The sequence below is a fragment of the Oncorhynchus gorbuscha genome, linkage group LG20 (assembly GCF_021184085.1).
Source record: "Oncorhynchus gorbuscha isolate QuinsamMale2020 ecotype Even-year linkage group LG20, OgorEven_v1.0, whole genome shotgun sequence".
In the NCBI taxonomy this organism is placed as follows: domain Eukaryota; kingdom Metazoa; phylum Chordata; class Actinopteri; order Salmoniformes; family Salmonidae; genus Oncorhynchus; species Oncorhynchus gorbuscha.
In genome coordinates this window covers 26,971,100-26,986,497 of record NC_060192.1, presented here as the reverse complement: position 1 = coordinate 26,986,497, position 15,398 = coordinate 26,971,100, and the positions used below count along the sequence as shown (strand labels likewise).

Here is a 15,398-nt window from a genome sequence, read left to right as displayed (position 1 = left end):
GTGGTCGCTTTGTTCTTGTTTGAACTGCAAACTGCTACTTTATGTACGGAGAGCTCGCGTTCAGTCGGTTTGTGAGTTAGTCAGTCTTCCTTCCGCTCTTCCTGTCTGTCCTCTCCTAGTCCATCATTCTTCTCTTCATCCCCTGAGCCTCCCGGACCTGCAGCTCTGACAAGTAGCGAATGTTCTATGATAGACAACCTTATTGAAATGTTACTTTAGATATTACTGCACTGTTGGAGCTAGAAACACAAGTATTTTGCTACACCCGCAATAACATCTGCTAAAACGTGTGTATGTGACCAATAACATCTGCTAAACGTGTGTATGTGACCAATAACATCTGCTAAACGTGTGTATGTGACCAATAACATCTGCTAAACGTGTGTATGTGACCAATAACATCTGCTAAACGTGTGTATGTGACCAATAATATCTGCTAAACGTGTGTATGTGACCAATAACATCTGCTAAACGTGTGTATGTGACCAATACAATTTGATATGACCCCCCCCCCCCCAATCAATAATTAGCCCAAACCTCCAGAATATCAGATGACATTAACATAGCAAATCTTTCATGCAGTTTCCTTTGATCAAGCACTCACATGACTAGTGATAATTCGATCACACACATCAGCGCTGGCATTCCAAGGGTAGTCAAACATTTCTACAAATGTATAACAGATTAAAACTTTATATAAATGTCATAAACGGGTGGTTACAAATCTGCACAACAGAAAAATAATGAATAGAAGTGACATTCTCTTTTCATCAAGCTATTTTCCTCCCCATAAGGTTTCCCCTCGGTCTAGGATCGCATGGAGAAGGATGAGATCAACCGATTGGTTTGGGTTTGACGCTGTGAATCCGATTTGTTTAGTGACTGTGGATGTCTTTCCCTTAGATTGGAGGCATCTGTAGAATGACTAATGAGCACTGACTGCATTTCAATTGACTTGTTTATTAAAAACAAAAACATTTCAAAATCAGAACTAAACCAGCACCTGGTGCAAGTAAACAAAATATTAAGCATAAGAATTGAGTAAAGCATAAACATTTCATTATGATGAAGTGATTTGGGTTAAATTGAGCTGCATTAACAATACAAGTCCACACCATGGAGGCTCTGTATAGGTTACATATGATAAAATTGGCAGCCAACTTTTGTTTGGACACCTGACAAGAAAAATCCATTGGGAAAAAAAGAGAAAAAGAACAGTCAAATAAAAGAACAATCAAATCATTCTTATAACAGTCAAAGAAAAAACATTGATCATCCCTCACATCTCACCATAGCCAATGGCCCCCTGACTGACAGTTCTCGAATCAGCTACCACAGTGAGGACTTATGTTAAGCAGAACAGTCTTAAAATTGAAGATGCTCTGATCCTATAAAAAGTGTGAGAAATGTCCCTAGATTAGATTAGTTCTATTTGGACATTACATGGGAGTACATGTTATGCAAAGGATTCAAATTAGGTCTTGGTTGCCCGTTCTGCTTCAAAAGTTGGATCTATTGATGAACGTCGATATTAAAATGTGAGAAAAAAATACAATCCTTGACTGAACAAGAGTACGAACAGCAATAAAAAGATATGGAACAATGTCTGTGCATAGGGAGCAACAAGCCCAATGAGTCATGATCGAGTTCACCCTGTCCCAATGCTTTTCTTCTCATCATCTAGACTGGAGTTGTGTGTAGAGAAGCCATCAGATCGGCGTTCTATAGAATCATGTTTTGGTCTCCTTAGCTACCTTCTGAACACAGCATCACAAACAAGTAGAAAGCTCTGATTGGGGTTGACCTATATGCTTACAGACTGGAGATGAAGGCAGATCTTTGAGCGGGTGGCTTGTTTTGGGTCTCATGGTGGTTTGGTTTCTCCTGCTCCGTCCCACTTCCTGGCAGATTATGTTCCTTTATGAAACAGGTAGATTGGCCTCTGAAAACCTGTGGAAGACATACAAATCCATTAGTTTGAGAAACAGAATTGAAAAGGACACTTGAAAGAATCAGAGGTGATTTCGGTATCTAATGAACCGGTGACATGCCTCTTGATGAACTGTTAGGCGTCCCGATCAACTCGTAGCTGGAGAATCCCACTTCAGATGTCAGGTATGTGGAGAACTGCTCTGGTTTGAGGCGGATGCTGTGGTAATTCTTAAAGATGCTATCCTGCAACAGTGAGAGCGGAAAGTCAGACATGATTCCGTCTCAGCCTCAGTGCTGAGCAAAGCAACACACATGTCTTTAACAAAGAAACAGGCCACTAGTAATATGTTTTAGTTAATGTTTTGGCTATATACTGCATTTATGCACATCTACAGTAGCAGATCACACCATTGGTCCTTGCAACACTAAGTTCTCTCCTCATCTCACCGTGAGTTTCTTCCTCTTGCCGTAGGTGATCCAGGGCTGTGGCTCCAGGACGAACAGGCCTCCAGGACGCAGGTGTCTGAACACTCTGTGAAAGAGGCGCTTCAGGCCACCGTCTCCCCAGTTCAGGTGGACCCACTTGGTAACACTGAAGCATAGGATGACGTCGTACTCTGGGCGCTGGGTCAGCAGCAGAGCATCACTCTCCAGGACATAATTCCCCTACGGAGGAGAAAGATGACGACAGGGGATGAGTTGTAAACAATGTGTGAAGTTTCTCTGTGAGGATCAAGTAGACAGAAGCAACAAATGATTCATCATAATATTCTTAATTACCACCTTAATATTATGAATAATGATTATTAAAATGGAAACACATTAAAAGTCTGCAGTGCATATACCTACCTTGACAAAGGAGACATTCGAGGGGAAGTTACCAGGAGGCATGGTGGGTGTGTCGGGGAGTGGGGGTGCTGCTATGGGTCCCCTGGAGATCCATAAGGAGACAGGGAAGGAGCTGGTTCCCAGTTCAACAGCAGGTGCTCCAGTGTCCTCCTCCATCTCCTCAGCCCCCCTCTCCTGAGCTCTTCTCTCTGCGTGACGTGACAATACCACGCCACCCGCTGCCTCTGCAGGGACCTGCTTTTCAGCGTTTCCATTTACAGCCCTGCTGGGCTGTCTTTCATTCTGTTTGTGCGTTAGTCCTCCTGAGTCTGACTCGTCTTCCCGTCTGTTGGCCTTCTCCTTCCTTTCCTCTCCTGGTCCATTGGTCTTCTCCTTCTCGTCCCCTGCGGCTCGCCGGGCCTCCTGGGCCTGCAGCTCTGACAGGTAGTGTCTGATGTTCTGGCGGGCCGCGTGCACCAGACCCCCATCAATGTCCAAACCCAATATGCGGGCGGGCCGCAACTTCTTAGCAATACACAGAGTCAGGTGGCCCGTGTTACAGCCCAGATCCAGTACTGCTTTACCATGGAACCACTCCGGACGTAGACAACGGAACCGTGGGTCCTCGGCACAGCCTGGGTTGCGGTAGCCGTAGTACTTGTTGTAGTTCCCATACTGGAACTTCTTCTTGTTGCCTTGGTGCTGTTGTTTGTGCTGGTTGTGAAGATGCGGTTGCCGACCCCCTGGTACTTGGGAGGACCCCCTGGGACCTACCACTGGGGTGTGGAAGGAGGACTGCGCATTTCTCCCGGGCCCAGCTCCACGGCCCCTCTCCTCCGTCCCCGACCGGGCCATAAGAGTAGATTGGACCATCGGAGGCTCAGTTTTACCAGAGTTTCGTCTGCGTTTGCGTTGCCGGCTAGAGAGATGGTTTGGGCCTCCGGCGGTGGCTGCTGAGGAGTCTTCCTGGGCTCGAGGCTGGGCCTGGAGGGCAGGTACAGTGAGCATGGCTTCATGTCTGCAGTTGGATGGGTTGATCTCATTACCATTAGCATCCTGGGGGTCCAGGACAGCTGGGACACTGGGTGCTTCTAGAACACAGGTAGACGCAGCACTAGCAGATGCCAGGTTAGACAGAGAAGAAGTGGTGTTGGTGACTTCACCACTCCTCTCTGAATCTGACAGGTCCAACACGGAGACTGTGGAACCCCCACCTCCTCCTCCATGGTGTCTGTTACGGTGTCTCCTCCTGCCACCACTCTTGAAGGGCGACACCAGGAGGCTTCTACCTCCCATCCTGCTGTTGAGGTTGAGAGGGTCAGTGATATCCCTGGGAATGAGGATCTCCACAGGGTCGCGGTTCTTGGCAGGAAGGGGGGAGGACTTGGGCGTCTCAGCGTTCAGGGCCCTGTTCACCTCCTCGTCCTGCAGGCTGTTGAGGTTCAGCGGGTCAAATATGTTTCCCCCCAGCAGGAAGTTGGTGGGCAGAACCGAGTCGCTCTCAGAGTTCACCCGTCGTCGTCTCTTACCTGCTGGATGCTTGAACCCTGCAATCATTGTGCTGCGACGCTTTGAGAGTTTCTGCTGCTGCGGTTGTTGTTTGGGTTGCTGAAAGCCATTTTTAGGGTTAACATGCTTCTCAGTCAACATGGCCTCCTGCTCAACACGCTTTGTCTGATCGTGGGGGTCAGCCGTGCTGCTGTGCTTGGTTTGGGCACCACTGTCTGGCATGGGGCAGGTAGCAGCACCATCAGTGCTGTCTGGGTTGGCCAGGGTGACCTCTGGCACTTTGGGGGCATTGTTGCAGCTTCCAGTACATTCTGAGAGTTTCTGGGGTGGCACTGGGTCCACTTTCATACTTCTGGTTGGAACAGTCTCTTTATCAACAGACATCTCTATCATCTTCCACGCAATTGTTTTGGTGCTGACATGGGACAACTGATCTGAAAACACATCAAAATAGATTAGAATAATGACCACCGAACCCAATAAATTATAAGATGCATTATTTAAAGCCCAGCTATAACTGGACAAGATTACAATAGTGCTCCGTCTCCAGTTCCTGCTTTCCCAGTTATTTAGTAAAGCACTTGTTTGTTGACAACTAAAAGTAACTTGATGATTCGTCCCTGCATGTCATTCTATAAGACCCAAGGTGCATGCTAGTATACATCCATTATATTGGATCAAACGTTGAGTGAACGTCTACAGCGAAGACATTGAACCCATCCTCAATGCCAGCTGCTTCGCGTGAACCAACACCAATGGTTCCTCAATACTGTTACGCTTAACTAGCGCTCTATAAATGCCGATTTTTTTTTTCAATAATTCACCACTTTGCGTTCCTTAATAAATGCGACTAAGTAAGATACATAAATACGTAAACTAGCCATCTAGCTATAGCATGAGGCAACTGTATGTTCATCAACAACAACACAACAGTCTCAGCTCAGCTCACCGTTCTACCCGCCTTCTCGTGAAGCTGATCTGTCTGTCACTGCCACTCTCCCTCCCGAGTTACTGACGTTGCTGCATCAGCTTCCTTGATAGCTTGATTGTTCGATAATATTATTTTCACTGGTGAAATGAATCAATGATGTTTGGAAAACAAGCTTCTCTATAAATTAACAAAACAATCAGTGTGGTGGTAACTGTGCGATTGTGAGCTCGCTGTACACTCCAAACTCCAATCGCTAACTTCGAGCTCAACCTCACGCAGATTGGAAGGTTCCAATCGTTGTTTGTTTTATCTTTTGCCAGAGCATAGGCACTGAAACAGACAAGCATCGGAACCAATAAGGTGACAGGTTTTAGGCAGTCTTCATAAAATCGACCAATTACAGACGTGTATGGGTTGAGCAATACACGTCGACCTAGTTTTGCACACAAATAGGTATCCCATAATTTGCCTTTATGAATTTGTATTTGTTATTCCCCCGCCATTTGGCGAAATTAACTATTTACAAATGTATTGTAAATCTGTATACGATTTATACGCATCATTTTGTTAACACATTTTACATCAAGGTAAGGTTGGAGAGGCAAAACAAAACAACACAGATTGCAACGCTCCCACCCCCTTCTCATTCACTGACATGTGGTAGGGCGGGCAATTGAGAATTATCATTGGGATTTGTAGTTTTTATCCAAAAATGTCCTGGATCTTCGAGAAGGGTGCAATTGTGGGCGTTCCTGTATATGGTCATTCCTGCATATGCAAGAACCCTCTTTATACTTCTATTGGTCAATTTTTCAATTGGGACAGGCCGGAGGCAGGGGCACTCCAGTACCATAGATGATGTTAATGCGCAATATCATTGGATGCCAGCCACCTATAAACCCCACAGAAGAATGGTAGACCCCTAGATAGCTAGCCGTACACCTGTAGACAGTGTCCTTTGCCCCTGCCTGTTAGGTACTGTTTGCCTGCAGTTATGTTAAATACGGTGATGAAGGAGTACTCTGGTACATGGGAGGCAGGGGAAACACTGTGAGCTAGCTAACTAGCTAGCAAGCTGTGTACCGGAGTCCTTAGAACTAGCTGGCTAAACTATCACACAGCGGGAGGTCGGGAACAACAAGTAGATAGTGTCCTTCGCCCCTGCCTGTCGAGCACAGTTTTCTCCGGTACACAGCAGTCGGGGGCAACAACATGTGCTAGCTAACTAATGTGTTGCCCCACAGTGTCGCCCCGTCTTCTGCCTGCTGTGTACTGTCTGCTGTGCTAGCGGGAGGAAGGGACAACCAGTATAAAGGTGTCCTTCGCCCCCGCCTGTCGGGCACGGTTTTCTCCGGTACGCAGCAGGTGGGAGGCAGGGGTGACACCGTGTGCTAGCTAACTAACTAGCAAGCTAGCACATGGTGTCACCAGCCAACTAACTAGCAAACGAGCACATGGTGTCACCAGCTAACTAACTAGCAAGCTAGCACATGGTGTCACCAGCTAACTAACTAGCAAGCTAGCACACGGTGTCGCCAAAGAGTTGTATAACTAACCTAAGGTAGACCTGTCATTTCCAATGGGAGCAAATTGATCACAGTGGGCAGAACAAGCATGGAAGTGGGCAGAGCCAAGTGTAACGGATGTGAAACGGATAGCTTAGTTAGCGGTGTGCGCTAAATAGCGTTTCAATCGGTTACGTCACTTGCTCTGAGACCTTGAAGTAGTAGTTCCCCTTGCTCTGCAAGGGCCGCAGCTTTTGTGGAGCGATGGGTAACGATGCTTTGAGGGTGACTGTTGTTGAGGTGTGCAGAAGGTCCCTGGTTCGCGCCCGGGTATGGGTGAGGGGACGGTTTAAATTATACTGTTACATTGATGCTGTTGACCCGGATTACTGGTTGCTGCGGGAAAAAAGGAGGAAGGTCAAAAGGGGGGTGAAGTGTAACGGATGTGAAACGGCTAGCTTAGTTAGCGGTGTGCGCTAAATAGCGTTTCAATTGGTTACGTCACTTGCTCTGAGACCTTGAAGTAGTAGTTCCCCTTGCTCTGCAAGGGCCGTGGCTTTTGTGGAGCGATGGGTAACGATGCTTCGAGGGTGACTGTTGTTGAGGTGTGCAGAAGGTCCCTGGTTCGCTCCCGGGTATGGGCGAGGGGACGGTTTAAAATTATACAGTTACATTGGTGCTGTTGACCCGGATTACTGGTTGCTGCGGAAAAAAATGAGGAAGGTCAAAAGGGGGGTGAGTGGAACGGCTAGCTTAGTTAGCGGTGTGCGCTAAATAGCGTTTCAATCGGTTACGTCACTTGCTCTGAGACCTTGAAGTAGTAGTTCCCCTTGCTCTGCAAGAGCCGTGGCTTTTGTGGAGCGATGGGTAACGATGCTTCGTGGGTGACTGTTGTCGATGTGTGCAGAGGGTCCCTGGTTCGCGCCCGGGTATGGGCGAGGGGACGGACGTAAAGTTATTCTGTTACACATGCTACTGAGAGCCTATTGGTGCATTCTAGCATTTATTTGCATATTTCCCTTAGGGAACAGCCTAATCTGTGAAGTACATGTGCAATAAATCAATTCGCCCTTGCATTACTTTTAAACAATGCCATTTTTTAAAACTTTGGCAAAGGGTAATGTCTACAAAAAGCAGTCCACTCTGTTTGTTATAGACTCTAGTTTTGGAAACAGAAAACTGTAAGGAGATCAAATGTTTCACTGACGAAAAGTAGAATGTAGAATGTCGACCAAAATCCATCTCGATCCACCTTCTCTCACCGCCAGCCACTGGGATTCCTCTCATCACCATATTTGGTAGTGATTGGAAACGCCAAGTGGATGCTTCACATTTATACATCCGGTGAAATATCTGTCTCATTGTTCTATCTGTGGTGTCAACTAGCCTCCCGCTAGTCTGCTGTGTTAGCCAGAGGCGGGGATGACTGGTAGACAGTGTCCTTCACCCCCACCAGTCGTGCACATTTTTCTCAGGTACACAGCAGGTGGAAGACGGGGGTGACACCACCTGCTAGCTAGCTAACTAAGAAGCTAGCACACAGTGTCGCCCCAGCCTTCCGCCTGCTGTGCTAGCAGGAGGCGGGGGCAACCAGAAGACAGTGTCCTTCACCGACGCCTGTCGGGCATTGTTTTCCCATAGTTCTGTTAATGATGGTGAGGGCAGGAACCAATGGGATGGGGGTGGTTTTCATGTAGGAACCATTGGGATGCCATTCGAGGGGGAGCCATTCCTGCAAATGCAGATGCAAGAAATGCCAACAACGAACAGTGAGCCTTTGTACTCATTTTCTAAAAAATTTAAAAAATTATGAAAGAAAAGCATTGCAAATTTTAATTTTAGTATGGAAGAGGTGGAAAAATGATTGTTATCAATCAATAATGTCAAACCTCCTGGCATTGACAACTTAGATGGAAAGCTACTGAGAATGATAGCTGACTCTATAGCCACTCCTATCTGTCATATCTTTAATGTGAGCCTATAGGAAAGTCTTTGTCCTCAGGCCTGGAGGGAAGCTAAAGTCATTCCGCTACCCAAGAGAGGTAAATCAGCCTTTACTGGTTCTAACAGCAGACCTATCAACTTGCTGCCAGCTCTTAGCAAAATGTTGGAAAAAATTGTGTCATCCCAAATACAATGCTACTTCTCTGTTAACAAATTAACAACAGACTTTCAGCATGCTTGTGGAGAAGGACACTCAAGATGTACTGCACTGACATAAATGACTGATGGTTGGTTCAAGGAAATTGATAAAAAGAAGATTGTGGGATCTGTACTGTTATATTTTAGTGCAGCCTTTAATATTGTTGACTGTAACCTGTTGTTGAGAACTTGTGCCATATGGTGGGTTGAGAGCTATCTATCTAATTTAACTCAGAGAGTTTTCTTTAATGGAAGCTTCTCTAATGTCAAATATATCAACTGTGGTGTCCCGCAGGGCAGCTCTCTAGGCCCTCTACTGTTTTATATTTTTACCAAAGACACTGGCATTGAACAAAGCATGTGTGTCAAAGTATGCTGAGGATTCAACCATATACGCATCAGCAATCAAACTAATGAAATCACTGAAACCCTTAACAAAGAGTTGCAGTCTGTTTTTGGATTGGGTGGCCAGTAATAAATTGGTCCTGAACATCTCTAAAAGTAAGAACATTGTATTTGGTACAAATCATTGCCTAAAATATAGACCTTAGCTGAATTTTTTTTCTTTTCTTTTACCAGGCAAGCCAGTTAAGAACAATTTCTTATTTTCAACGACAGCCTAGGAACAGTGGGTTAACTGCTTGTTCTGGGGCAGAATGAGAGATTTGTACCTTGTCAGCTCAGGGGTTTGAACTCGCAACCTTCCGGTTACTAGTCCAATGCTCTAACCACTAGGCTACCCTGCCTCTGTTAATGAAGGGTGTGGCTGTTTAACAAGTTGAGGAGACCAGATTGTAAACTGTCATGGTCAAAACTTATAGGTTCAATGTTTGTAAATAAGAATTTGTTCTTAACTGACTCGCCTAGTTAAATAAAGGTTACACATTGTATAGCTGGGGAGAGGTCGGTTGCGACCTCTCCCCAGAAGGAAGGTTGCGAGTTCAAACCCCTGAGCTGACAAGGTACAAATCAGATCATCTGTTTTTTCGACACCACACTCCACAAAGCAAGTCCTGCAGGCTCTAGTTTGATCTTATCTTGATTATTGTCCAGTCATATGGTCAAGTGCTGCAAAGAAAGACCTTATTTAGGGGCTTCATACCACTTTTTCGTTAAAAAATCTAAACAAGTCATTTTTTTAAATTTCACTTCACCCATTTGGACTATTTGGTGTATGTCCATTATATGAAATCCAAGTTAAATTGCAGCTTGTAATGCAACAAAATAGGGAAACAATGCCAAGGGGGTGAATACTCCAGCGTTGTTCATGTTCATTGGAGACATTAATAAGAGATTATGGCTTTTGATGCCATCTACAATAATCTTAAACCATGACACATATCTCAACCATACGTATAGCCTAACTAGCAGTTATATCTGGCACTTAACACCATACTAGTGTTATTATCATGGTTTTGATAATTAGGGCCTTACAGTGATTACATTTCTAATGCAAAATCCAGTTTTATTCAGTTTAAATGTTCTACTGAGTTGGTTACATTAGCACTGACAGGCAGTGAGACAAGTTGGAAATGAAGCAAGTTAACAATATAAGAACATTATTCTCATGAGTTTATTTACAAGACTTTGTACATGATAAAACATAAATATATTTACAATACTTTACATGATTTATAATTTAGGAAAGAACCGGAGACAGGGAATAACTGTATAGGAATGTAAAATAAGAAATTAATTGTTCACTACAAGAAAATAAAGAGGAGCTCCAGGAACTCTGAAGAAAATGTCATAAAACAGAGAATTCTTCAGTCTGTTAAACAGGCCTTTTAAAGTGACAGTGACAGGTTTTCAGAAAATGTTGGATTGTCCTTGACCTCCACATCTTTTTCTCTTAGCCGGCCCTCACCACACACTGCTTGATAGGAAACATGAATGTTGTTCTGAACATGTCCCATGATGATCTGGATGGCTAGGTTTACGTAAAGATTTTCTCAGAACACAGAGACACGTGTGTGTGTCCTGTGTGTATTTATACCACCCTTCTCCTCCACATATCAGGACCAGGGCCTCCATACTACCTGGGGCTGGATCTGAAATAGTGACCGCCTCAGAGTCCTTGTTGGGCCTACAGGTACAGGGCCAGAGAGACTTAGAAGGGTGGGGGGACTGGACACCAGGGGAGGATGGGCTGGTATCAGAGGCACCACGGGCCGAGATGTAGAGTGAGAGGGGGGTGACAAGGAATCTGATGGACGAAGAGAGGGGGAAGGAGGGAAGGGGAAGTGGCATGGCATGGAGAGGTATGGAGGGGTAGTGGTGAAAGCTGGCGAGGAGTTTGAGTAACAGGGGGAGGGTGGGGGTGAGAGGGAGTAAGGGGGAGATGGGTATGGGTGTGAGAGGTGTTGGGTAGGGTGGGGGTGGTGGAGCACAAAGGTGTTGGGATAGATGGGAAGAGAGGTGTTAATATAAGGGAAAGTGGCCTCCCTGCTGGCTCGTTGATGCCCCATCACTGTGCTCTCCTTCCTGTTTTTCACTCTGCCCAGGAAGCATGGTCCTTCTGCTGCAGGGCCCCAGGGCTGGAAGTCCAGGGGGAAGGTCGGGCTCTGCACCTTCCCCAGAGGGCAGGCACTGTGGGTATCCAGGTGGTCCCTAAGTCCCTGGACAAAGCTCTCTCTCTGGGATAGGTCCACGCTGTCGATGTAGTTGCACAGGCGGGAGATGCACTCTGTGAAACCTGCACTATAGACAGGGTTGGGTAGGGGCTGTGTTTTCTCATGTATGGGGCCTGTCCATTGGGAACTCACAGCACTAGTCACTGGAGCAGAGGACTCTTTCATGGACTTTTCTGTGAAGGCTAGTGTTGGTCAATAGTGAGAGCCAGGCAATACAGGGAGTAAATGAGAAGGAGAGGACAGAAAGAGAAGAGAGGACAGAAAGCAAAGAGAGAACAGAAAGAGAAGAGAGAACAGAATGAGAAGAGAGGACAGAAAGCGAAGACAGAACAGAAAGAGAAGAGAGGACAGAAAGAGAAGAGAGAACAGAAAGAGAAGAGAGAACAGAAAGAGAAGAAAGGACAGAAAGAGAAGAGAGAACAGAAAGAGAAGAGAGGACAGAAAGAGAAGAGAGGACAGAAAGAGAAGAGAGAACAGAAAGAGAAGAGAGAACAGAAAGAGAAGAGAGAACAGAAAGAGAAGAGAGAACAGAAAGAGAAGAAAGAACAGAAAGAGAAGAGAGGACAGAAAAAGAAGAGAGGACAGAACGAGAAGAGAAGACAGAATGAGAAGAGAAGACAGAATGAGAAGATAGGACAGAAAGAGAAGAGAGGACAGAAAGTGGAGAGAAGACAGAACGAGAAGAGATAACAGAAAGAGAAGAGAGGACAGAAAGAGAAGAGAGGACAGAAAGAGAAGAGAGAACAGAAAGAGAAGAGAGAACAGAAAGAGAAGAAAGAACAGAAAGAGAAGAGAGGACAGAAAGAGAAGAGAGGACAGAAAGAGAAGAGAAGACAGAATGAGAAGAGAAGACAGAATGAGAAGATAGGACAGAAAGAGAAGAGAGGACAGAAAGTGGAGAGAAGACAGAACGAGAAGAGAGGACAGAAAGAAAAGAGATAACAGAAAGAGAAGAGAGGAGAGAAAGAGAAGATAGAACAGAAAGAGAAGAGAGAACAGAAAGACGAGAGAGGACAGAAAGAGAAGAGAGGACAGAAAGAGAAGAGAGGACAAAAAGCGAAGAGAGAACAGAAAGAGAAGAGAGTACAGAAAGAGAAGGGAGGACAGAAAGAGAAGAGAGGACAGAAAGTGGAGAAAGGACAGAAAGAGAAGAGAGGACAGAAAGTGAAGAGAGGACAGAAAGTGGAGAGAGGACAGAAAGAGAAGAGAGGACAGAAAGAGAAAAGAGGACAGAAGAGAGGACAGAAAGTGGAGAGAGAGAGAGAAGAGAAAAGAAAGTGGAGAGAGGACAGAAAGAGAAGAAGGACAGAAAGAGAAGATAGGACAGAAAGAGAAGAGAGGACAGAAAGTGGAGAGAGGACAGAAAGAGAAGAGAGGACAGAAAGAGAAGAGATAACAGAAAAAGAAGAGAGGACAGAAAGTGGAGAGAGGACAGAAAGAGAAGAGAGGAGAGAAAGAGAAGAGAGGACAGAAAGTGGAGAGAGGACAGAAAGAGAAGAGAGGACAGAAAGAGAAGAGAGGATAGAAAGAGAAGAGAGGACAGAAAGTGGAGAGAGGACAGAAAGAGAAGAGAGGACAGAAAGAGAAGAGAGGACATAAAGTGGAGAGGGGACAGAAAGAGAAGAGAGGACAGAATGTGAAGAGAGGACAGAAAGAGAAGAGGACAGAAAGAGAAGAGAGGACAGAAAGTGGAGAGAGGACGGAAAGAGAAAAGAGGACAGAAAGCGAAGAATCCAGAGAGGAAGATGAGCATGTGATAAAAGATCATTCAAAAGTGGACAGAGAGAGAACAGTATGGAGAATCAATGGGAGAGTAGTCAAAACAATTAGCAAAAGCCAATAGTGTGTGTGTGTGTGTGTGTGTGTGTGTGTGTGTGTGTGTGTGTGTGTGTGTGTGTGTGTGTGTGTGTGTGTGTGTGTGTGTGTGTGTGTGTGTGTGTGTGCGTGTGCGTGTGCGTGTGCGTGTGCGTGTGCGTGTGCGTGTACGTGTGCGTGTGTGTAGAGGAGACATAGGGAGGTTTTGGGGAGAGAGAAAAAAATTATTAGCACTCACATTAATATCAACCATGTTGTGTCTATATCAGCAATTTGGGGGCGTATTTCATTTACCATTTCTGAAATAAATTAAATAACAAACCCACACCTTAAAACTATTTTTTTAATGGATTGATAGATACCTTTGCTGTCATGCCCATTTGATTTTCTTCGTATGTAATCCACGGTCAACTCTAAAATTTCAGCCTTTTCTAATTTCGGATTTTTCAGCCGCTGTGAGAGAGAAAGAATAATCCTACTGAACACGGCATAATGCACAGCCATTGCGCACAATATTTCACATTTTAATTTTGAAGGACTCATTTTGGTATGGAAGTAATTATGATTTTATGCTAAAATCTTATATTTTTAAGACAAATTTAAACAACATATATGCCACAGAGGTGCCTATAAAGTTCCTGACAGACACCAAGTCCCGTTTTCAATTCCATTCAATTGAGAACATAGATTAGGATACGTGGGTAAAACTCGAAGTTTCCCGCAACACCATTTCTCCATAGCATTCCCAAGAGTCTGGTTTGTTTGCGGTGTTATGGTCTGTTTGAAAAGTCATTAATAAGTTGACAACGTCTATTATTAATATACAACTTATCGGTTCCCTGCTGTTTATTATTTCCCCCCTCCCAGTGGGCACACACTGGTTGAATCAACGTTGTTTCCACGCCATTTCAATAACGTTAGGTTGAACCAACGTGGATTTGACTTCTGTGTCCAGTGGGCTCATTCATACAAGAGGGACACACAAGGAGCTGATTTCAGACGCAACTAGAAAAGCTGTGGCCAACTCCGCTCACCATGTCAGAAGTTTTGCTTAGCAGAATAGTCCTTAGCTCATCCAAACCTTGATTTATCCTATCTCGCCTCTTCTTTTCAATCACCGGTTTTAGAACCTAGAAAATAATAATAATAATAATAAGTTATTTCAACAAAACCAAATCCAAAACCAATTCACGGACACCGAAATATATAGATGAACTAGTTGAAATATACATTCTACGCAGGGTCTGAACTTACCCTCTTTAAGGCTTTACGATTATCCATGTTTGATCTCTCCAACTTTACTCGGTGAAGAAGAGTAGGCCTATATTAATAAAGACGACTTTTCCAAAAAGAAAACGATAAATTCATCCAATCCGGCCAGGTCAAGCTGAAAAGAAAGTCTCCACACTCGCTCGGGACTGGTTTATTATCATTTGAGCCCGCAGGCTATTTATAAGGTCAAGCAGACCGATTGTCATTGGTTGAAAGGTGACAATGTCGTTCACGACCTTATGCTAACTGCACTTACCCCTTCTTGATACTCACAAAAATGATTATATGTTCAAAGATATGGAGAAAATAAATATATTAGCAAAATAATAAATACATGAGCTGTTTTCTGCTACTGTAATCTATCTAGTAAATCAATGTGCCTCCTTGGAATGGTCTATATATATATATATATATATATATATATATATATATATATATATATACACAGCATAAACATTTATAATGAGAGTAGAGTCCATATAGCCCATATCTTCATCCTAACTTGTAGATATGGCTGACGAAGAAGCGTAGGCTGTGTGATTCGGTGCATTATTATTATTATATATATATTTTGTTTTTACAAAAATGTATATAAAATGACCCCCCACCATAAGACGCAGCCATATGCTATACAGTATTATGTTATGACGTATAAATGCCAGGGTTAGACTTTTTTTACCTTTATTTGGCATTGACTATAATATGTTTATGACATTATTGGCGCAATTGACCAGTAAAGCAGTGATTGTTTTATGTAAATATAGGACCAATTTGGAACAAAATGTTGGAATAGCTGGAATACTATATTGAGTTGGTGGGAGTGTCTTCACA

At 44.3% G+C, this 15,398-nt stretch overlaps 2 protein-coding genes across 2 annotated transcripts; both read right to left on the bottom strand.

Moving 5' to 3' along the window:
- Window positions 1-940: 940 nt before the first annotated feature.
- mepcea (methylphosphate capping enzyme a) lies at window positions 941-5,498 on the bottom strand. Its single transcript, XM_046317045.1, has 5 exons — window positions 5,219-5,498; window positions 2,782-4,703; window positions 2,380-2,598; window positions 2,052-2,175; window positions 941-1,950 (listed from the first exon to the last, which is right to left on the bottom strand). The coding sequence occupies exons 2-5, from the start codon at window positions 4,660-4,662 to the stop codon at window positions 1,910-1,912; spliced, it is 2,265 nt and encodes a 754-aa protein (XP_046173001.1). The 5' UTR covers window positions 4,663-4,703; window positions 5,219-5,498; the 3' UTR covers window positions 941-1,909.
- A 5,364-nt stretch (window positions 5,499-10,862) lies between these two features.
- Window positions 10,863-11,645, bottom strand: her1 (hairy-related 1). The gene has a single exon (XM_046317071.1). It carries the CDS (start codon window positions 11,643-11,645, stop codon window positions 10,863-10,865), a length of 783 nt encoding a protein of 260 aa, XP_046173027.1.
- Window positions 11,646-15,398: the final 3,753 nt, after the last annotated feature.

Excerpts from the sequence above, each read along its gene's own strand:
- her1 (XM_046317071.1), bottom strand. The coding sequence starts at position 11,645 with ATGAAAGAGTCCTCTGCTCCAGTGACTAGTGCTGTGAGTTCCCAATGG.
- mepcea (XM_046317045.1), bottom strand. The coding sequence starts at position 4,662 with ATGATAGAGATGTCTGTTGATAAAGAGACTGTTCCAACCAGAAGTATG. Across the intron at positions 2,599-2,781 it reads CGAATGTCTCCTTTGTCAAG|GGGAATTATGTCCTGGAGAG; the intron begins GTAGGTATATGC and ends TCTCCTCCGTAG. Across the intron at positions 2,176-2,379 it reads GCAAGAGGAAGAAACTCACG|GATAGCATCTTTAAGAATTA; the intron begins GTGAGATGAGGA and ends TCACTGTTGCAG.